The sequence below is a fragment of the Bombina bombina genome, chromosome 4 (assembly GCF_027579735.1).
Source record: "Bombina bombina isolate aBomBom1 chromosome 4, aBomBom1.pri, whole genome shotgun sequence".
Classification (NCBI taxonomy): Eukaryota; Metazoa; Chordata; class Amphibia; order Anura; family Bombinatoridae; genus Bombina; species Bombina bombina.
In genome coordinates, this window is record NC_069502.1 from 344,832,624 (window position 1) to 344,856,789 (window position 24,166).

The 24,166-nt window shown below is 37.2% G+C and overlaps 1 protein-coding gene across 1 annotated transcript in view; it reads right to left on the bottom strand.

Moving 5' to 3' along the window:
* IFT80 (intraflagellar transport 80) overlaps positions 1 to 24,166 on the bottom strand; it is a 674,979-nt gene that overhangs the window by 505,720 nt on the left and 145,093 nt on the right. The window contains exon 5 of the mRNA XM_053711799.1: positions 13,491 to 13,580. Coding sequence (XP_053567774.1) covers positions 13,491 to 13,580 — 90 coding nt within the window. The remainder of the gene's footprint in view (positions 1 to 13,490; positions 13,581 to 24,166) is intronic.

The following is a 24,166-nucleotide window of genomic DNA, read 5'->3' on the forward strand; positions in this document are numbered from 1 at the left end:
TCCCTACACACTACCTAATTAACCCCTTCACTGCTAGCCATAATACACGTGTGATGCGCAGCAGCATTTAGCGACTTTCTAATTACCAAAAAGCAACGCCAAAGTCATATATGTCTGCTATTTCTGAACAAAGGGCATCCCAGAGAAGCATTTACAACCATTTGTGCCATAATTGCACAAGCTGTTTGTAAATAATTTCAGTGAGAAACCTAAAATTGTGAAAAAATTAACGTTTTTTTTAATTTGATCGCATTTGGCGGTGAAATGGTGGCATGAAATATACCAAAATGGGCCTATAATAAATACTTGGGGTTGTCTACTACACTACACTAAAGCTAAAATTAACCCTAGAAGCTCCCTACATGCTCCCTAATTAACCCCTTCACTGCTGGGCATAATACGCGTATTTTGCGCAGGGGCATTTAGCAGCCTTCTAATTACCAAAAAGCAAAGCCAAAGCCATATATGTCTGCTATTTCTGAACAAAGGGGATCCCAGAGAAGCATTTACAACCATTTATGCTATAATTGCATAAGTTGTTTGTAAATAATTTCAGTGAGAAACCTAAAGTTTGTGAAAATATTTGTGAAAAAGTGAAAAAAATTTTTTATTTGATCGCATTTGGCGGTGAAATGGTGGCATGAAATATACCAAAATGGGCCTAGATCAATACTTTGGGTTTTCTTCTAAAAAAAAATATATACATGTCAATAGATATTCAGGGATTCCTGAAAGATATTAGTGTTCCAATGTAACTAGCGCTAATTTTGAAAAAAAGTGGTTTGGAAATAGCAAAGTGCTACTTGTATTTATGGCCCTATAACTTGCAAAAAAAGCAAAGAACATGTAAACATTGGATATTTCTAAACTCAGGACAACATTTAGAAACTATTTAGCATGGGTGTTTTTTGGTGGTTGTAGATGTGTAACAGATTTTGGGGGTCAAAGTTAGAAAAAATGTGTTTTTTTCCATTTTTTCCTCATATTTTATAATGTTTTTTATAGTAAATTATAAGATATGATGAAAATTATGGTATCTTTTGAAAGTCAATTTAATGGCGAGAAAAACGGTATATAATATGTGTGGGTACAGTAAATGAGTAAGAGGAAAATTACAGCTAAACACAAACACCGCAAAAATGTAAAAATAGCCTTGGTCCCAAACGGACAGAAAATGGAAAAGTGCTGCGGTCATTAAGGGGTTAAAATAGAATCAGAAAAATATTCTTAGGAATTTCTAAGTATATCTTGTACATAAGATGTAAAAAAAATAGCAATATATAAAGCATAAATACTAATGGATTCTGCATGTAAAAGTTTATCATGATAACTTATTACAAACCATAGCTAAAGATAAACATTCATAACATTAAAATAAATGAACTTAGCTTTGGTAGGACTGATATCAGTCAACAGGAATCCCTCAGCATTTCTTGATACAGGAACAGTGTTTGAAATATCTTGCAATATGTAATAGAAAAAAACAACATATAAAGCAAAATGATCAAATTCATTAAATGACAGTTTCAGGAATGGGAAAAAAATGCAAAACAAACAAGCCTCTAGTAACCAGAAGCAACAAAAAAATGAGACTTAAATAATGTGATAAAAAGTGGCGCTAAGTATAACGCCCACATTTTTTGGCGGCAAGTATGACGCCCACATTTTTTGGCGCCAAGAATGTCTGTAACACACATGCGTCAAAAAATGACGCAACCATGAACAAACTTCCGGCGTCAACTATGGCGCCGGAAATGACAAAAAATTTGCGCCAAAAAAGTTTGCACCAAAAATGACGCAATAAATTAAAGCATTTTCTGCCCTCGTGAGCCTAACAGCCCGCAAGGAAAAAAAAGTAAATCTGAATATTTTTAAGGTAAGAAAAAATATTAATTCATAAGCATTTTCCCAAAAAAATGAAACTGACAGTCTGAAAGAAGGAATACTGAATATCCTGAATCATGGCAAATATAAGTTTAAAACATATATTTAGAACTTTACATATAAAGTGCCCAACCATAGCTTAGAGTGTCATAAATAAAATAAGACTTACTTACCCTAAGACACTCATCTACATATAGTAGATAGCCAAACCAGTACTGAAACGAGAATCAGTAGTAATGGTATATAAGAGTATATCGTCGATCTGAAAAGGGAGGTAGGAGAAGAAATCTCTACGACCGATAACAGAGAACCTATGAAATAGATCCCCTAGAGGAAGACCATTGTATTCAAATAGGCAATACTCTCTTCACATCCCTCTGACATTCACTGCACTCTGAGAGGAAAACCGGGCTTCAGCCTGCTGCGAAGCGCATATCAACGTAGAATCTAGCACAAACTTACTTTACCACCTCCATGGGAGGCAAAGTTTGTAAAACTGAATTGTGGGTGTGGTGAGGGGTGTATTTATAGGCATTTTAAGGTTTGGGAAACTTTGCCCCTCCTGGTAGGAATGTATATCCCATACGACACTAGGTCATGGACTCTTGCTAATTACATGAAAGAAATGGTCTGGTCTTTAAGGGGTTAAAGGGACACTGAACCCAAATTCTTTTTCTTTCTTGATTCAGATAGAGCATGACATTTTAATCAACTTTCTAATTTACTCCTACTATCAATTTTTCTTCGTTCTCTTGCTATCCTTAATTTAAAAGCAGGAATGTAAATCTTAGCAGCCAGCCCCTTTTAGGTTCAGCACCATGGATAGCGCTTACTTATTTGAGGCTTACAAGTGTTTAAATAAAGATAGCAAGAGAGCGAGGAAAAATTGATAATAGGAATAAATTAGAACGTTGCTTAAAATTGCATGCTCTATCTGAATCATGAAAGAAAAAAAAAGTGGGCTTAGTGTCCCTTTAATACAGTAGAACTCTTCTTATTTCCTATATGGTTTAATACAAAGGGTTACAATAACATGTGTTATTGTAAGCTTAATTCTGTTATTTTTTTCTTTAGTTGTGACCATAACATTGTAGCATCTCCCTTATTCTGATTTTATTTTAGAATGAGATTTATTTTTAATTTTGTATGTTGATATAATGAATTATAAGGCTTTATAGGCCAGGCTATGCTGCCAGCTCGGTAACGGAATAAACAAGTATGTAATATTGCTATATTGATCTACTAAAAGGTAATTATTATAATATTCTTTTTTCTGTTCTCCCTGATGTACAAACTGATGTTTTTTGTTCTTCCTCTAAAAAAGAAATTAAAAAAATAAAAACAAAAAATCAATACTTTAGCTGAAATAAAGTAAAATAAAATAAAATTAATAAAACATGCACAAAACATATAGATTTTATTTAATGTACACTTTAACAAATCACTGTAGACCTTCATGTCTTAGACACTTCTAACTAAACATGTCAGTCCAGGAATCTTGTTGTTAAAAAAATGTTTTAGCACTTTGTGTAACTTATAAGAAAATATATATAACAAATATAATAATTCTACACCTGTTTAAATCCTATGACTAAGCTTACTGCCTTAAGATTTAATACTGCTTCCAGGCTCCTTATGGATTGCACTATAAACACCATAAAGAACATAAGAAGTGCGAAATTGAGGTTGCCAAGTACATAGCTTTTGTACCATTGTTCAAGTAAGCTAGTAAAACAAGTTTTGCTAAAGATGTTTACCTTATTATTATAAAATTGTTCTAAGTGGGGTTTATTTTCGAAAATTTAATTTACAATATACAAGAAAAATGACAGTTGTCAGGAAAATGACAGTTATAATCTCCACTTGTCCTAAAACAAAAAAAAAATGACATACGCTTACTTATGTAGTCATTGATATTGCTGAAATGAAATAAGGGAATCATAAACAGGTTCCTGTTATCTAACTCTAAATGCTAAGTGTTTGTGGACCAAAGGAAAAAAGGAGAACACTGAAAAACATAACCAGGTGATTAAACTATACCTTGAAATAAAGGCAATGCTAACCAAGCAAAGGAAATGTTTGCAGCAAATATATGCTGAAATAAAATCCATTAATATCATTATTACTAGTGCAGAAGAGAGGGCAACATGTGGGATGCCCTCACAAGAGCTTTTTAATCCCTCCCACCTCCGCTCCCACTCAGTATATGTATATGTAAGCAGAGGAGAGAGACAGAAAAGGTAGGCAAGATAGAAACCAAATATGAACTGTCGCCCATATAGCAAAAATACAGGTTGGTCTTTAGGGCTCATCATCCCGAAAGAAAGAAATTTATCTGTAAGTATAAATTCTGTTTTCTTTCATAAAATGATGAAAGTCCATAGGTGTCCATAACATGTGGGATACAATACCCAAGCTGAGAGTCTATGTTAAGGACGAGCGGGACAAAAGATGGCAGTTACTATTTGTCGGACACTGCAGCCTGAAGAACTTTCCTGCCAAAAGCAGCTTTGTAAGAAGCATAAATATTAAAATGATAACATTTAGAAAAGGTATGAAGAGAAGACCAGATTGGCGCTTTGCTCCGGTTCCATATGCAGGCAGATGCCTGGAGCTCAGGAACTCCAGCTCTTGGCTATAACTTAACAGCCGAGACTGCTGGAGCTTCCTGAAGCTCAGACGTATATATACGTTATGCAGTAAGATAGCCAAAGTACTACAAAACGTATATATACACATCTTATTGGGTGAAGGGGTTAAAGGGACACAAGTCAAAATTAAACTTTCATTATTCAGATAGAGCATGCAATTTTAAACAAGTTTCCAATTTGCTTCCATTAACAAAAATGCGTAAGTCTTTTTATAATTTACACTTTTTGAGTCACCAGCTCATACTGAGCATGTGCAAGAATTCACAGAATATACGTATATGCATTTGTGATTGGCTGATAGCTGTCACATGATACAGGGGGAATGGAAATGGATATAACCATAAAATGTGACAGAAAAAAAATATACTACTCATATTAATTTCAGACTTAGTGCTACTGAATTGCCTTTTTATCATGCATGTGTTGATTTTGCAAATCTACTGTATTTACTGGTCCTTTAAGACATTATATAGAACATATCTACCCACAATTGTACAGTAATAAATAATAAGAATGCAGTAGACTGGTATAACAAGAATGTATATACACTGACAAGCATATAATTGCAAGTCAAGAAATAACATGAACACAAGATAAGAGAAATGCTGTATTACCTACACTAAAGTATAAGATTGTACAGTAACAAAATGAAATAGGATAGCAATGATACTATAGTTCTACAAAAAAAAACAGATTTACACTGTAATATTCTAGTAGATGCTGCAGGGCACTGCAATATCAAGCTTGCACAGATATTGAGGGTACACTAGTCCTGCAAGGTCATATATAATTCATTATGCAGTATATCCTAGGCATGCAAAAACGTATATACGCCGCCAAAGCAGTAGATACTTTAACTACACTACAATCTTTAAGTAGATACCCTGGTCTTTTGAAAAACAAATAATTGTATTATTATTATTATATATAATACCCACATCAGGTTAAGTGAGAGATTGCGGAGCAGAGTTTCTGTTCTGGATTTGAACCTTTGACTCCTGGTTCTTAGATCAGTATGCTACCTACTGAGATATTCAGAACTTTTATAAACTAGAACAGTGACATACAATTAAATCAGATATTACAAAGAACACTAGAATTGCAATATAAAACTTTAGCAAATACTGTGGTATATACTAAAATTGTCTTACAGCGTCAAAGCAGATACAGCTGCATACTCAAAATCTGTAATAAAAGATTTAAATAAATTGAGAGCATATATCAGGTCTCTGTCATTAGGAATGGTGCAAAAAGAGCTCGCCTAAACAGGAATTTGAAGCCTTAAATTAAAAGTCTGATGCTCTACTGAGATATCCGGGCTCCATTTTATATGTAAATGAGATGCAATAAACCACTGAACAGTAAAATATTGAACTATTAACAGACCATATGTCTTAGTCATATCACCATTATTGTAATCACACTAAATTACAGAAATGACTGCTTATAAAATCGACTACCAAGTATCTTACAGGACCTAGCATAGATAAAATGCAGTAGCCTCAGTACCAACATCGGAAATTTCCATGATATCTCTAATTATTAGGAAAAATATTAGTCTTAAGTACATTACGCATATACTTAGAGTAAAGCAACGGTAGCAGACTCTGTGTGTTACATAATGACAAAATACTTGACTAGTCAAATCATGTGGAAGTAAACTTATTTAGACTGACTTATAGCTAGGTTCTGCTGATTAGCGATATTGGTATCTGGGAGGATACTGTAGGGGAGGAAGACTATGTTGGTAATGAGAATAGGTAAGAAAAATAGGGGTTCCAAGAAGCGATAAAGGACAATGCTACACAAGAACTGCATAACTGTGCAGGTGGACAGCCCTTGTGCCGTTTACAAGCATGTCTTGATTGTAATCAAATAACATCTCAGGAGTGTCCTAAGTCCCCTGTCTCAATTACCCACCAACTATTCAATTATGCAAGAGGAAGTCAGAAAAAACAAAACGTGCTTCATAAGTCTGTGTATAGGATTTAGTCCCCGATAGCTTGTTCCCACATTAAAAAGGCAATCACAAGATAAGTTAGATGCCGAAACACTCAATATGTGAGCACTCCTTTATGAGATGTTTTTCCACCTCCAGCCGGGACCTTACCTTCTGTGTAAATGACTGCTTTGTTCTGAGGCGTCTCTAGCGGTCACCCATGTTGCGCACCTAGGGCAAAATGCAGGCCCATAGAGAGTGGGCTGAGTGCATGAAAAAACAGTCCAGCGGCAGGAAGAAAGGTTAACCCTAACCGACGCAGGACCACAACAAATGAATGCCCAAACCTCCACTTCTGAATAAAAATCCGGCGGGTCTGCAAAGGGGTATTATAAAGACATCAGACCCAGTACAACTGCGGAATGAAAAGTTCCCTGAGTGTCCCCTGCAACTGCCTCATATCCTCTAAGGAAAGGGTAGTGAAAGTAAAAATGCCAAAGGTTGTTACCCACTAAAATGTGAGACTTCCACCCTGCAGTCTGCCAACCAATAAATAACTTCATTGAGGGTATAGTAAAAACTTTGATCCTGCGGAGCACCTCTAATCTCTGCCTACCTCCAGGGCCGGCTCAAGAAATTGTGCTGCCTGGGTCCCAAAATGCAATGATGCCCCCCCAGTAGTAACATTACTGATTAGCATATCAACCTACTAGCCTGGCCGCTGTCCTTACTAAGCCTGCCTACCTGCATGCAACCAATGCTTATTCACAATTGTGCAATAAGTGGGAAGAAGTTAGGGCAGAGGTGCACTTGTCCCACCTTTAATGTCACCCCTTACTGATTCTGTGTCTTTGTGCATAATGGTCTGGGTCTGACAGTGACTGACTAAGTCACAGAAGTGCTGCCCCTTGTCAAGTGCTGCCTGGGTCCCTTGGACCCACTTGGTCCCATGGTTGAGCCGGCCCTGCCTACCTCCATGATGAGGCATAGAACTACTGGGAGGGAAGGGGAAGTAGGAGTGATAGTTAACGGTTTGGGGTTTCTTTGCCTACTCCTGGTGGAGTGTGTATGTATATGTATATGTATATATATATATATATATATATATATATATATATATATATATATATATATATATATATATATATATGTGTGTGTGTGTGTATGTGTATATGTATATGTATGAAGTATAACGCTGAAATGACTGGAGGAGGATAGGAATCAGTCCCTGCAACACCTGTGGCTAGCCTGCAACTAACTCACATAGGGTGTGTTATTGTGACACTACCCATACTCCAAGGACATTCTTTTGTCTAGAGTAGACGGTTGCTCTCTGAGGGGAAAACTGGGCCTCAAATTGGTCTGAGAACCCTTTTCATAAACATCTGGAGCACCTTCTTTTTTCACCTTCCTCATGCTAAGGCAAAGCCAAGACTAGTTTCCAGTAAAGGTGGGAGGGGTTAAAGGGCTCTGAGTTTTGTAAGAAAGAATGTTATCAATGTGCAAGAGCACTAGATGGCAGCACTATTTCCTGCCATGTAGTGCTCCAGAATATCATGGAAACGATGCAAATTTGATAATATAAGTAAATTAGAAACTTTTTAAAAAAATGTTATGCTCTGAATCACAAAAGGAATTTTTGGGGTTTCATATCCCTTTAATTACATAGTTTGCCATAGTGGGTGGAAATTGAGGTCATATGGGCTAAAATATAATAATATCTCAGGAACCAAACTGGCACAAACATTTGTTTTTCCAGCACAAATCAGAGCAAAACAAAATGGTATATTCTCATTTATGATTTAATTACATGGGAGGCAAAGTAGGTGGAGACTAAGTTCACATGGAATAAAGTATCTCCAAAAGCAAACCAGCACAAATGTTCATATTTCTGGTGCAAATCAACACAAACCAATTATGTCTTAACTTTTTATTTAATTACATGAGGTGCAAACCGTGAAAAGTGGGAGAAGATTGAGCACAAATTTTCATCTTTGCAGCACAAACAAATGTTAGATTTCTATAATTGTATTTAAATTACATAGGGTGAAAAGTGGGCTAAAAATAAAATGTGCAATACCTCTGAAGCAAAACTGGCACAAATGGCATATTTTATTTGATCATTTAATTACATGGGGTGGAAAGTGCGTGGAGATTGAAGTCACATGGGCTAAAATATAATGTGCAATATCTCTGAGACGAAACTGGCAGGAATGTTTATTTTAATGGAACAATTCTGCACGAACAAATGGTATATTTCTTTTTACAATTTACTTAAATGGAGTGGAAAGTGGGAGGAGATTGAGGTCACATGGACTAAAATATAATATGCAATATCTCGGGAAAGAAACCAGCACAAACATTTTGAGGCACAAATGAATAGTATAACTGTATTCATTTTTTGATTACATAGGGTCGAAAGTGGACGGGATTGAGGTAACAAGGACTAAAATATAATGTGCAATATTTCTGAAATGAAACCAGCACAAATGTTTATTATTCCGGCTAAAATCAGCAGAAAGAAATCGTACACAGGTAGAAAACCCTTTATCCTAACTGCTTGGGAATAGTTTGCCCCAGTTTGCAGAGGCTAATATTCCAAAATCCAGTTTAGAGAGGGGATGGAACCAAGTGTAAACAATGTTTTATGTCATTTCGACAATATTTACATGTCATTATACAAATTATACATGCAGCCTAAAGGAAGTTTTATATCATTTTTAATACTTTTGTATACATAGTACCATCAGTAAAGTACTGTAATCAGAAAGTTTATAGTAGTTGTTTTAAATAAATGTAGACTATTATTTGTATTTTTGAACACAAAAATTTTTTTTAAAAAAATCAAAAGATTGTGAGTTAATATTTATTAAAAAGTTTGGATTTTGGAATTATGGATTTGGGGTTTGTACCTGTATATATTTTTTAGTTTTTTACAATATAATAACAATCACCTAGATTTAGAGTTCTGCGTTAGCCATCAAAAGCAGCGTTAAGGGCTCCTAACGCTGCTTTTGGCCGCCCGCTGGTACAGGTCTACCGCTCACTTCCCTACCGCGATTCCAGGTTACCGCAGATCCCCTTACGCCAATTGCGTATCCTATCTTTTCAATGGGATCTGCCTAACGCTGGTATTTGGAGTCTTGGGAGAAGTGAGCGGTAGAGCCTCTACCGACAAGACTCCTAACAACAAAAAAAGTCAGTAGTTAAGAGCTTTATGGGCTAACGCCGGAATATAAAGCTCTTAACTACTGTGCTCTAAAGTAAACTAACACCCATAAACTACCTATGTACCCCTAAACCGAGGACCCCCCACATCGCCGCCACTGTAATAACATTTTTTAACCCCTAATCTGCCGACCAGACACCGCCGCCACCTACATTATCACTATGAACCCCTAATCTGCTGCACCTAACATCGCCGACCCCTATATTATATTTATTAACCCCTAATCTGCCCCCCCACGTCGCCGCCACCTAACTACACTTATTAACCCCTAATCTGCCGACCGGACCTCGCCGCCTCGCAAACACTATAATAAATTATATTAACCCCTAATCTGCCCTCCCGAACATCGCCGCCACCTACCTACAATTATTAACCCCTAATCTCCCGCCCGCACCGTCACCGCTACTATATTAAATGTATTAATTCCTAAACCTAACTCAAACCCTAACCCCCCCTAACATAAATATAATTTAAATTATACAAAATAATATTCCTAAAATTAACTAAATTATTCCTATTTAAAACTAAATACTTACCTATAAAATAAACCCTAATATAGCTACAATATAACTAACAGTTATATTGTAGATATTTTTGGATTTATATTTATTTTACAGGCATCTTTGTATTTATTTTAACTAGGTACAATAGCTATTAAATAGTTAAGAACTATTTAATAGCTACCTAGTTAAAATAATTACAAAATTACCTGTAAAATAAATCCTAACCTAAGTTACAATTAAACCTAACACTACACTATCATTAAATTAATTAAATAAATTACCTACAATTAAATAAACTATTCTATAATACAAAAACAACACTAAATTACAAAAAATAAAAAAGAATTACAAGCAGTTTAAACTAATTAACCTAATCTAAGCCCCCTAATAAAATAAAAAAGCCCCCCAAAAAAAAAATTCCCTACCCTATTCTAAAATACAAAAGTCCATCCGGTACAAGTCTTGATCCAAGCGGCAAAGAAGAGGTCCTCCATCCGGGCGAAGTCTTGATCCAATCGGCAAAGAAGAGGGCTTCCATCCGGGCGATGTCTTCTTCCAAGCGGCATCTTCTATCTTCTTTCTTCCGGATCCATCTTCATCACGCCGACGCGGAACATCCTTCTTCCCCAACGGACTAACGACGAATGAAGGTTCCTTTACGGGACGTCATCCAAGATGGCGTCCCTTCAATTCCGTTTGGCTGATAGAATGCGAGTTCAATACGATTGGCTGATTGGATCAGCCAATTGGATTGAACTTCAATCTGATTGGCTGATTGCATCAGCCAATCAGATTTTTTTCTACCTTAATTCCGATTGGATGACGTCCCTTAAAGGAATCTTCATTCGTCGTTAGTCCGTCGGGGAAGAAGGATGTTCCGCATCGGCGGGAATTATTATTTAATTACATGGGGTGGAAAGTGGGCAGAGATTGAGCTCACATGGGCTAAAATATAATGTGCAATATCTCTGAAGGAAACTGGCATACATGTTTATGTGGCACAAACAAATGGTATATCTACAGTATATATATATATATATATATATATATATATATATATATATATATATATATATATATATATATATATATATATCTACATATATATATATATATATATATATATATATAATATATTTTTCTCAGAAACGAAAATCGGCACAAACAAATGGTATATTTGTATTCACTATTTAACTACATGGGTGCCAATTTCACACAGCAGTTTCATTGAACAGATATTTTATTGGAATGTATTGTGTTAAGACATGTGTGTAGTGTAGTCTGTATGCACTTCCAAGAAATGCCATATTTGGGCATATCGTACACATGATGCAAAAAATAAAATAAGAAAGCCATCCACAAGTGGTCCCAAGTCAGATATGAAGGGACAGTAAAGTCAAACTTAAACTTAGATAAACTGGATTTAGCATGACATGTTACACAACTTTCCAATTCAGGAATGTTGTTTGGGTTGCATAGTCATTAAATAACCATAGTGACAACACTGATAACAACAAGTGATCTGATGGTTATTTAATATAAATATATCAATAAAAATAGATAGGACTAAAGTGCACCTAAAGTCATACCTTGAAAGTACACATTTTTTATAAATAAAAAGTTATTTAGCACATCATTAAATAACCAGAATTTGGAGTATTTACATTAACATTAATGTAATAGACTAAACAGAAATGCTCTATAACAAATGAAAGAAGGGGCACATAGGGCACTGTATTCACAATGATGAGTTGAAACTATGAGCAAACCAGAAATACAAAAGAAAAATGAACGGCACAAGAACAATATCAATTTTGCAATAAAACACTAATTTGATGTCAAGACGATACAGTCCAAAAATCACAAGAGGTTGCCAAAATAGATTTCTTGAATCCCAGTCGCAGATATACAAATGCTATTCACTCTTCCGTTGTTACCCAGGACCAAAGGCTAAAACCGATAGTACTCCTTCTGTGAAACAAAAAGTTGGGCGATACATTGCGCAGCTTGTGCATAAAAGATGGTGTCCTTCCAAACACTCCCAAATCAAAAGTACTCAAGCGTATATGGACATAAAAACAATGGTGTCTGTAAGCAGGCTGGAACATCAAAGTAACCCAAAATAACTCACTCCAATCAAATCCAAATAATATAATTATTAAAATGATTGTATTAAAATATCCATACAGCATAAAATGTGCTGAATAAAAAGCTTTACAGTGTTTTTCTTTTACCCTGAAGCAAATATTTGCCTGATGAAACAGCCAATCAATATATATTGTCCATAGACATGACTACATCCGTTTGGGAGTGTCTTATGTGAACAGGATACCTTATGTGGCGCCACACTGTTTGTTTTGCAGAATAAGACACATCATATTGAAATTATTAGAGAAGTTAGTAAACTCCAAAGCCAACATGAGAAAAATGACAAATTTCTGCAGGAGGTTGTCTGTTAATTGCATTGAGCTGCACGGGGTGAAATGAGTTTGACACAATATAATAATATACATACCCTGAAACACCCACAGATATATCCTGTGCTTCTATAATAAAAAAGGTACCATTTACTTTTGATTAATTTAAAAACACAAATAGTTCAGGTAGCTCTGGTACAATTTTTTTTTTTTTCAATATTCACAAAGTTTACATAGCCAACGTTGTGCCTCCCTTATGCAGAATTATTAGTGGTATGGGGGAATAACATGAATTAACTGATACAAATTGGCTTAATATCAGCTAAATTGAAACTGGGTGTTCTAAATCCGATTTCTTTTTCTCTGTGAGAAAGTTTGCTGTTTCTCTTGCACAGTGTAACAGTTATTTTTGTTTATTATTTATATGTCTGTGTTTGATATACTGTTCTGTGATTTCCAGTTTTTGTTTTATTTTACTTATTAAAATTGAGTTATTTACAGAAGGACAATGAATTTTTTAAAATACAGATTTGTTTAACACAGTTACAACATGAGCATTTCAGAACGTTGCTGTGGCAAGAATTTAGCAATGCAGCATATGCTGGTTCACCTCTCATATGGGTTCAACTAAAAAACGATTAACACACAACAAATCTGTATTTAACGCTTTCTATAAAAAAAATTAAAAATCCTGAATTTCCTTGATAAAAGTTTTACAGGCAATAAAATAGGATCATTCATAAAGAGTAAGTCAAATTAAAGCAGCCATTAACTTTTTATAAGTGTTTGTGTTATTATAGATAAAAGTGGTGGGTTTTACATAATATTTAATGAGGATATCTGTGTGATTGTAACAAAGGGAATTACCTTAAATTTACAGTCCTCTCCGGCTGATAAAATACGATCATTGACAGAATTCCAGTCAACTTTTAAAATAATCCCATCATGGGCTTTCCACTGTCAAAAGAAAGTAGAAACATGTTATAGTAAAATTACAACTCTGCAAAGCACTCGGTATGTATCTCTCCTGAAGGAAACAAGTCTCTATGGACACTCTTTTCCCACTTCCACGTCACCACCATTTATCTTACATGATTAAAAATGCACAAGTACAAAAACAAATTTAAAAAAATAAAATTACACAAGTGTGCTGCTTATCCTAGTATACCATAAGCTTAAAAAAAAAAAAAAGTTACCTTAATTACATTGAAAATGGCAAAATGTTATCTTTAATTTTTTTTACCAATATATTTACTTTTTATGTATTTAATTTTGTTTAGGGACCTATTAACTCTGAAATACAAAAGATCATAATACATCAAAAACATAAATTACGGGCGGGGTCGTGGACTTTCCCTGCCAGGAAGGAAAGGAATTTATCTGGTAAGCATAAATTATGTTTTCCTTCCATAAGGCAGGGAGAGTCCAAGACTTCATAGCTTACTGTTGGGAAAACTATACCCAAGCTACAGAGGACACTGAATGAATAACGGGAGGGAACAGAAAAAAAGAGGCGGATCCTATTCTGAGGGCACCACAGCCGAAGCAAACACATCAAACTTGTAAAATTTAGAAAAAGAGTGTGTAAGGAGGACCAGGTAGCTGCCTTACAAATCTGATCCATTGAGACTTCGTTATTAAAAGCCCAAGAGGAAGCCACCGCTCTAGAGGAATGAGCCGTTATCCTCTCAGGAGGCTGTTGTCCCGTTGTCTCATAAGCAGAAAGATAGGGAAGTCGTAGTAGCCTTCTGCCCCTTACTCTTCCCCGTATAGATGACAAACAAAGAGGAAGATTGTCTGAATTCCTTAGTAGCCTAAAGATAGAACTTCAAGGCACGAGCCACATCTAGATTGTTAAGCAAACGTTCCTTCACTTAAGAAGGATTAGGTCAATTTCTTGATTAATGTTACGATTCAACACCACCTTAGGGAGGAACCCTAGTTTTGTGCATAAAAACAGCATTATCAGCATGAAAAAAAAGATAAGGGGGGTCAATAGCCAACAAAAAAAAGAACCTTCCAAGATAACAGTTTAATGTCAACAGTATGCATAGGCTCAAACGGAGCCTGCTTCAAAACACTAAGAACAAGATTGAGACTCCAAGGCGTAGCCCCAGATCTAAACACAGGTCTGATCCTAGCCAGAGCCTTAAAGGGACACTGAACCCAAATTTTGTCTTTCATGATTCAGATAGATCATGCAATTTAAAGCAACTTTCTAATTTACTCCTATTATAAAATTGTTCTTCGCTCTCTTGCTATCTTTATTTGAAAAAGAAGGCATCTAAGCTATTTTTTAGTTCAGAACCATGGATAGCACTTGTTTATTGGTCGGTTAAATTAATCCACCAACCAGCAAGAACAACCGAGGTTGTTCACCAAAAATGGGCCGGCATCTAAACTTACATTCTTGCTTTTCAAATAAAGATACAAAGAGAATAAAGAAAATGTGATAATAGGAGTAAATTAGAAAGTTGCTTAAAATTGCATGCTCTATCTGATTCATGAAAGAAAAAATTTGGCTTCAGTGTCCCTTTAACAAAGGACTGCACATCCGGAGGCTCGGCCAATCTTTTGTGCAGTAACACCGACAGGGCCGATATCGGTCCCTTCAGGGAACTAGCAGATAAACCCTTTTCCAGTCTATCCTAGAGAAAAGCTAAAAACAATTTATTAAATTCCTTTCCTTCCGGATAGGGAGAGTCCACGGCTTCATTCCTTACTGTTGGGAAATACAACACCTGGCCACCAGAAGGAGGCAAAGACATCCTAGCCAAAGGCTTAAAGGGACACTGTACCCAAAAATTTTCTTTCGTGATTCAGATTGAGCATGACATTTTAAGCAACTTTCTAATTTACTCCTATTATCAAATTTTCTTAATTCTCTTGGTATCTTTATTTGAAATGCAAGAATGTAAGTTTAGATGCCGGCCCATTTTTGGTGAACAACCTGGGTTGTACTTGCTGATTGGTGGATAAATCCATCCACCAATAAAAAAGTGCTGTCCAGAGTACTGAAACCAAAAAAAACCTTAGATGCCTTCTTTTTCAAATAATGATAGCAAGAGAAAGAAGAAAAATTGATAATAGGAGTAAATTAGAAAGTTGCTTAAAATTGCATGCTCTTTATGAATTACAAAAGAAAAAATTTGGGTACAGTGTCCCTTTAAATATCCCTCCCACTTCCTCATTACCCCAGTCATTCTGCCAAGGGAACAACGAAAAGTAGGAGAAACATTAGGGTATAAATGATGCCAGAAGAATAAAATAAATAATAGGGGACCGTCCATAGACAAGAAAGAACGGCCGGGGGCTGTGGACTCTCCCTATCCAGAAGGAAAGGAATTTATCTGGTAAGCATAAATTATGTTTTCCTTTCTAAGATAGGGAGAGTCCACGGCTTCATTCCTTGTTGTTGGGAAAACTATACCCAAGCTCCAGAGGACACTTAATGAATAATGGGAGGGAACAAAAAGGAAGAGGCGGACCCTATTCTGAGGGCAACACAGCCTGCAAAACTTCTCCCGGAAGGAACCATAATCTCCTGGTTTATGTTGCGATCTGACACAACCTTAGGAAGAAAACCTAATTTAGTACAGGGGTTCACATTGCAAAGCAGAGATCTCAGAAACTCTGCGCGCAGAGGCAATAGCCAATAAAAAGAGAACCTTCCAAGATATCAATTTAATGTCAACGGACTGCAGAGGATCAAATGAGACCTGTTGTAAAACCCAAAAGAACAAGATTTAGGCTCCAAGGAGGAACCCCAGATTTAAACACAGGTCTGATCCTAATCAGAGTCTTAACAAAGGACTGCATGTCTGGAAGATCAGCCAATATTTTGTGCAGTAACACCGACAGGGCCGATATCTGTCCCTTCAGGGAACTAGCAGCCATGATGAAGCAATCAGGATTACTGATACCCGCTCCTGCTTGATGCGGGCCACCACTCGAGGAAGAAGCGGTAATGGAGGAAAAAGATATACAAGTTTGAACCTCCATGGCACTGCTAGTGCATCTATTAAATCCGCTTGGGGATCCCTCGATCTCGACCCGTACCTGGGTAACTCGGTATTGAGACGGGACGCCATGAGATCTATCTCTGGCATCCCCCACTTGCTGCATATCTCTGCAAACACCTCGAGATGGAGACCATTTCCCTGGACAGAAGGATTGCCTGCTGAGAAAATCCGCCTCTCAGTTGTCCACACCCGGAATGTGGATCGCTGACAGCGAACAGCTGTGGGCCTCCACCCACTCCAGAATCTGAGATACTTCCTTCATCGCCAAGGAACTTCTTGTTCCCCCCGATGGTTAATATAAGCCACAGAGGTTATATTAACCGATTGGAATCTGATAAACTTGGACAAAACCAGAAGTGAAGTAGCCAAAGCCTTCAAGGCCTTGAAGATTGCCCGTAGTTCCAAAATATTGATCGGGAGGGAGGACTCCTCCTGAGTCCACAACCCTTGTGCCTTCCTGGCACCCCAAACAGCTCCCTATTCAGATAGGCTTGCGTCCGTATTCACAATCTCCCAGGATGGTCTTAAGAAGCATGTCAATTGGGACAGATGATCTGGACAGAGCCACCAACAGAGCTATTCTCTCGACCGGCTGTCTAATACAATCTGTTGAGACAGATCTGAATGATCGCCGTTCCACTGCCTTAGCAAGCACAGTTGTAAAGGTCTTAGACGGAACCTGGCAAAAGGAATGATGTCCATACAGGACACCATGAGACCAATCACCTCCATACACTGAGCCACAGAAGGACTCAAGGAGGTCCGGAGGGCAAGACATGCCGAAGTTAGCTTGCAACGTCTCTGGTCTGTTAGAAATATCCTCATGGATATAGAGTCTATTATAGTACCCAGGAATTCCACCCTGATACTTGGCATAAGAGAACTATTTTTCAAGTTTATCTTCCATCCATGTGATCGAAGAAGACTGAGAAGGGACTCCGAGAATTCTTCCGCAAGACGAAAGGATGGCGCTTGCACCAGAATATCGTCCAAGTATGGGGATACTGCGATTCCCTGAGTTCTGGCAACGGATAGAAGAGCCCCTAGAACCTTCGTAAAGATTCTTCAAGGGCAATGAACTGGAAGTCCTGGTCCAAAAATGCAAACCTCAGGAACTGAAAGTGTTCCCTGTAGATTGGAACATGAAGGTAAGCGTCATTCAGATCTATAGTGGTCATAAACTGGCCTTCCTGAATTAAAGGAAGGATGGACCTTATCGTCTCCATCTTGAAGGAAGGGACACTGAGAAATTTGTTTAAGCACTTTAGGTCCAGAATTGGGCGGAAACTTCCCTCCTTCTTTGGGACCACGAAAAGGTTTGAATAAAACCCCATACCTCTTTTTTCGATAGGCACCGGGACCACAACTCCTAAGGAGGATAGATCCCAAATGCACCCTAGAAAGGCATCCCTCTTTTCTGGTCTGGTAAACAGATTTAAGGGAAGGTATCTGCCCCATGGCGGATGAGATTTGAAGCCTATCTTGTATCCCTGAGATACCACCTCCAGGACCCAAGGATCCTGTACGTCCTTGAACCAGACGTCTGAAAAAAGAGAAAGTCTGCCCCTACACAATGAGATCCCGGATCAGGGGCCACCCCTTCATGACGATTTGTTTTCGGCTGGCTTCTTATTCTGCTTGGATTTAATCCAGAACTGAGCCGGCTTCCAAGTACTCTTGAGTTGCTCAGGCTTGGAGGAGGATTGTTGTCGTTGGAATTTGTCAGAAAAAAAATTAGAAGACTGTCATCCCTTAGACTTGGTCATCTTATCTTGCGGTAGGAAGGCACCCTTGCATCCAGTAACCGTAGAAAAAAATGGAGTCCAGGCCTGGACCAAATAAAGTCTGGACTTAGAAGTCATATCCACAGACCAAGACTTCAACCAGAGCACCCGGCGGGCTAGGATCGCAAAGGCAGAGGCCTTTGCATTAAGGCAAATAATTTGCATGTTTGCATCACTGATAAAAGAATTAGCAATTCTCAGAGCTTTAATTCAGTCTTGAATATTCTCGAGGGGAGACTCCACCTCAATGATTTCTGACAAAGTCGCACCAGGTAGCCGCTCCGGCAACTGCAGCCGCCAGTTGAAACAAAAATCCCGTATGTTGAAACATCTTTCTCAGAAAGGTTTCCATTTTCTTATCCATCGGCTCTCAGAACGAAGAACTATCCTCAAGAGGTATAGTAGTACATTTAGCAAGTGTAGAGATAGCACCATCCACCTTAGGAATGGAGCACCACAAATCCAGTTGAGAGTCCGGGACCAGGAACAACTTTTTTAAAAGTAGACGAGGGGGAAAAGGAAGAACCAATTCTTTCCCATTCGTTCTTAATAATGTTCGCCATCTTAACTGGCACAGGAAAAGTCAAAGGAACTTTCCTGTCTTCGTAAACTCTGTCAAATTTAGGTATTATAGGTTCTTCAGGCAGCGCGGCCTCTGGAACCTCTAACGTAGACAGAACCTCCTTTAATAAAAAACGCAAGTGCTCAATTTAAAATAATTGAAAGGACGGTTCCTCAGCAGCAGGAGGCTTAGACGCTAAGGACTCCGACCCAGAAAGTTCACCCTCTGAAGCTACAGAGGTTAACTCATCATCAGATAACTGGGACATAATAGCTAAGTCTAATAAATATTTAGATGACTCCGGGTCAGGAGAGCTTTGTTTAATCTTTCTCTTGCATTTGTTAGAGCGAGGTAATGCACTGAGGGCCGCAGACAACGCCGTTTGTAACTGTGCGGAAAAGTCAACAGGAAGAAGGCACCCTCCGGATGGAGGATTAGATGTGCTATGGGGAACTGCATGTGGAGTGGATAATGTAGCAAGGGTAGTAATCTCACAGGTATGCAGAGTCCTGAAAGCTCAGAAGGACTAAGAGCCTTAGCAGGCTTGTCTCCCTTCTTAGACTTTATAACAGTGTTAAGGCATGTGGAACATAATTGAGTGGGCGGGAAAAGCACGCCTCCTCACAATATAAACAGGTATGATTTAGTACAGAAGGAGCACCTTCTAACATGTCAGAGTCCTCCTTAGCTCAGGTTATACCCACATAAGGACACAAATAAAAATGTTTTTTTATTATAGAAAACTGCACATTTATACTCCCAATGGCTGGGGCACTCACCACCTCCTAGACCCAGACAGTCTTTCCTCAGGTTCAAGTATCAGCCGGAATGAAGGAAATAAATCAGAGTACTTCCCCTGTTATTACAAGAACAGCAAGTAATAGGAGCTGTGCAACACTTTCAAAAACGAAAGTGAAATTTAAAAGTGAAACCTGTTCCAGCCAAAAACACACAGTCTATCAGCACAGGAAAAAAATCACACAAAGCAGCATGTAAATAATTAATACACTGATTAATTAACCCCAACTGTTCAATAAACCCCATTTAGAGGATATTAACCCTGGTTTCTATCAAGGTATAAAGGAGTCACACTGTGACCCTGTTTAAGCGTTTTATGTGTAAAAATTGAAACAATCTTACCTCCAGGATCCATGCTGTGGAACAGAACACAGCCTCTCATGAGTGAGAAAAAGCAGGCAGTGAAACTCGTCAACACTGATTGCTTAGGAGCCGTTAGCAGTAGTCTGGATGGTTTCGCAGAAAAACTTGCCCTGCATCACCAGAATAACTTTCATCAATACTCACTGAGAGGTTGACATGACTACTTAACGCTCCAGTTCTATTTCGAAGGGCAGATACCATTTTTCAGGACTCTCCGAATCTTCTGACACTTCTCTGCCACCTCCCAACGTGACGAAAGGCAAAGAATGACTGGGGTAATGAGGAAGTGGGAAGGATATTTAAGCCTTTGGCTGGGGTGTCTTTGCCTCCTCCTGTTGGCTAGGTGTTGTATTTCCCAACAGTAAGGAATGAAGCCGTTGACTCTCCATATCTTAGGAAGGAAATTCTGGCAACCTTAAAAGGGATCAAATCCTCAAAGCAAAGTGTGGAAAACAGCACCAACAGATATGTGGCTTGTGGGGCACGGAACCCAGGATCTGCCTTATCCTGCAAATACTCCAAGTAGCAAAAAGGATTTGTTCCAGCCGCCAATAGTTAAAAAACCTTTATTTCTTCATATGGGGTCTTTAGACAAACATACAACGTTTCAGACCTGCTATAGGTCCTTAGTCATGTATACTGAACATACACTGATTCATCATTTAAATACTTTACACCTGGTCAATTGTTCACCTGTTGTCATGTGACTACTCATTATTGTATCACTGCCATCTTGTGGCCATCTAACATATATATTCCTATTGTAAAAAAGCATTCTGAATAGTCACATTGAAAAGGTTTAAGTATCAAACAATGTTAAAAGATAAAATCATATGTACAAAATTAAAATAGAAGAAATATTACACACAATATACAGATATGCGGATACTATTTACTTGTTATTTAAATGTTAATTTGGACTCTCATTTTAGAGTTGATTTTATAACTTTCAAAAAATTGCTGCTGGAGATTATGTGGATTACTGTCAATTTGAACACTATAGGCCTATTTTGAAAATATTTTTTTTCTTTTCTCTTTAGTATTTTTATATGTAAAGATAATTTTTAAACATTTCCCTTAAATTTACTCAGCCCATTAAAAGGGGTTATTAGAAAATTATTTTAAATTAAAAAAATGCAGGTATCATAATACTCAGCCCATTAGAAAGGGAAGATTTACCTATCTATAGAGATGTTTTTGGAAAGACAAATATTTAGTAAAACAAACTCCAATCGAATTCTTTATTCATACCCTTAGGTATTAGACTTTCCAATTTGTATATCCAAAACATCTCTCTTGTTTTTAGTATATGTTCTCTGTTACCCCCCCCCTTCTTGGTCTATCAATCTGTTCAATTATTTGGAATCTGAGCTGACTGATGTTATGACCCATAGAGAGGAAGTGAGAGGAAACAGGAGCCTCTTTGTTCTTACATCTAATATTAGACTTATGTTCTGTTATCCTCTCCCTTACCTCTCTACAGGTCTCGCCCAAATAGATCAAACCACATGGACACTTGATCAAATAAATACAGTAACATGACCTGCAAGTAAGAAATTTATTGATTTTGTATTTTCTACCATTTATGGGGTGAGAGAAATATTCGCCTTTAATCATTGAACTGCAATTACTGCAGTTCAAACAGGGATAACATCCATCCCTCCTAGGGCCTATAGTTTTCTGTATGTTCAATCTGTTACTACCTATATCTGAATGTACAAGGGTGTCTTTGATACTTCTATTTCTTCTATATGCTGTCATGAAATTTTCTTTAAACTCATTCACTTGAGGGTTACAGTCCCTTAGGATGTGCCAATGCTTTCTTAGAATACCATTGATCTTCTGACTGAATTCATTGAACTGTGTTACAAACACTAGACGATACTTCTAAATCCTTAAAGAATCCCCCAGGTCGCCCTATTGTGGCAGGGATGGGTTCAGTATTTTCTAATATTTCCACCTTCTTGGATAAAGTATTGCAGCCCTTAGTCAAGAACACTACATCTTACATCAGGGACACTAATGATTTTTTGGCTAAATTACAGGACTTAGGACATGTAGGTGATAAATGCATTTTGTTTTCATTAGATGTCTCAAGCCTTTACACATCCATCAAACATACAACAGGGATCTCATCAGTGGAACATATGCTTAGATCTAGTAAGAGTTATACTGAGGCAGAGATTTGGTTTCTAATAGAACTTTTGTCTATCATTCTTTATCAGAATTATTTTCTATTTATGGATACATATTATTTGCAGAAACAGGGTACAGCAATGGGCTCCAACGTTGCCCCCTCATACGCCAACATTTTCATGAATAGCTTTGAGGAATACTTTGTGTATCCTCATGGCTTGTTCCAGCTCTATGGTGCCTCCTGGTGGAGGTACATTGATGATGTGTTTGGCGTGTGGGGTGGCGACGTTGGTAGCCTATTGTCCTTTGTTGAAGATCTTAATAATTCTGTCAATGGATTAAAATTCACTTTAAATATGAGTGAAATTGGAATTGAGTTCCTAGACACCTATGTATACTTTAAGGATGGTTTCTTAAAAACAGATATCCATACAAAAGATACAGATAAAAACAATATATTGAAATATGGAAGTTATCATCCTGATAGTATCTTTAGGGCTATTCCAAAGAGCCAATTTTTAAGAGTCAAACGCATAGTGTCTGAGGAGAATAGATGTAAGCAAAGGTTGGAGGAGATGGCTGACAAATTTATCAATAGAGGGTACCCAATATCACTAATCAAGGAACAACTAGATGTAGTCAACAATAAAGAATTACCCAAAAGGTACAAAAGTAAAGAAACAGATCGTCTAGTGTTTGTAACACAGTTCAATGAATTCAGTCAGAAGATCAATGGTATTCTAAGAAAGCATTGGCACATCCTAAGGGACTGTAACCCTCAAGTGAATGAGTTTAAAGAAAATTTCATGACAGCATATAGAAGAAATAGAAGTATCAAAGACACCCTTGTACATTCAGATATAGGTAGTAACAGATTGAACATACAGAAAACTATAGGCCCTAGGAGGGATGGATGTTATCCCTGTTTGAACTGCAGTAATTGCAGTTCAATGATTAAAGGCGAATATTTCTCTCACCCCATAAATGGTAGAAAATACAAAATCAATAAATTTCTTACTTGCAGGTCATGTTACTGTATTTATTTGATCAAGTGTCCATGTGGTTTGATCTATTTGGGCGAGACCTGTAGAGAGGTAAGGGAGAGGATAACAGAACATAAGTCTAATATTAGATGTAAGAACAAAGAGGCTCCTGTTTCCTCTCACTTCCTCTCTATGGGTCATAACATCAGTCAGCTCAGATTCCAAATAATTGAACAGATTGATAGACCAAGAAGGGGGGGTAACAGAGAACATATACTAAAAACAAGAGAGATGTTTTGGATATACAAATTGGAAAGTCTAATACCTAAGGGTATGAATAAAGAATTCGATTGGAGTTTGTTTTACTAAATATTTGTCTTTCCAAAAACATCTCTATAGATAGGTAAATCTTCCCTTTCTAATGGGCTGAGTATTGTGATACCTGCATTTTTTTAATTTAAAATAATTTTCTAATAACCCCTTTTAATGGGCTGAGTAAATTTAAGGGAAATGTTTAAAAATTATCTTTACATATAAAAATACTAAAGAGAAAAGAAAAAAATTATTTTCAAAATAGGCCTATAGTGTTCAAATTGACAGTAATCCACATAATCTCCAGCAGCAATTTTTTGAAAGTTATAAAATCAACTCTAAAATGAGAGAGTCCAAATTAACATTTAAATAACAAGTAAATAGTATCCGCATATCTGTATATTGTGTGTAATATTTCTTCTATTTTAATTTTGTACATATGATTTTATCTTTTAACATTGTTTGATACTTAAACCTTTTCAATGTGACTATTCAGAATGCTTTTTTACAATAGGAATATATATGTTAGATGGCCACAAGATGGCAGTGATACAATAATGAGTAGTCACATGACAACAGGTGA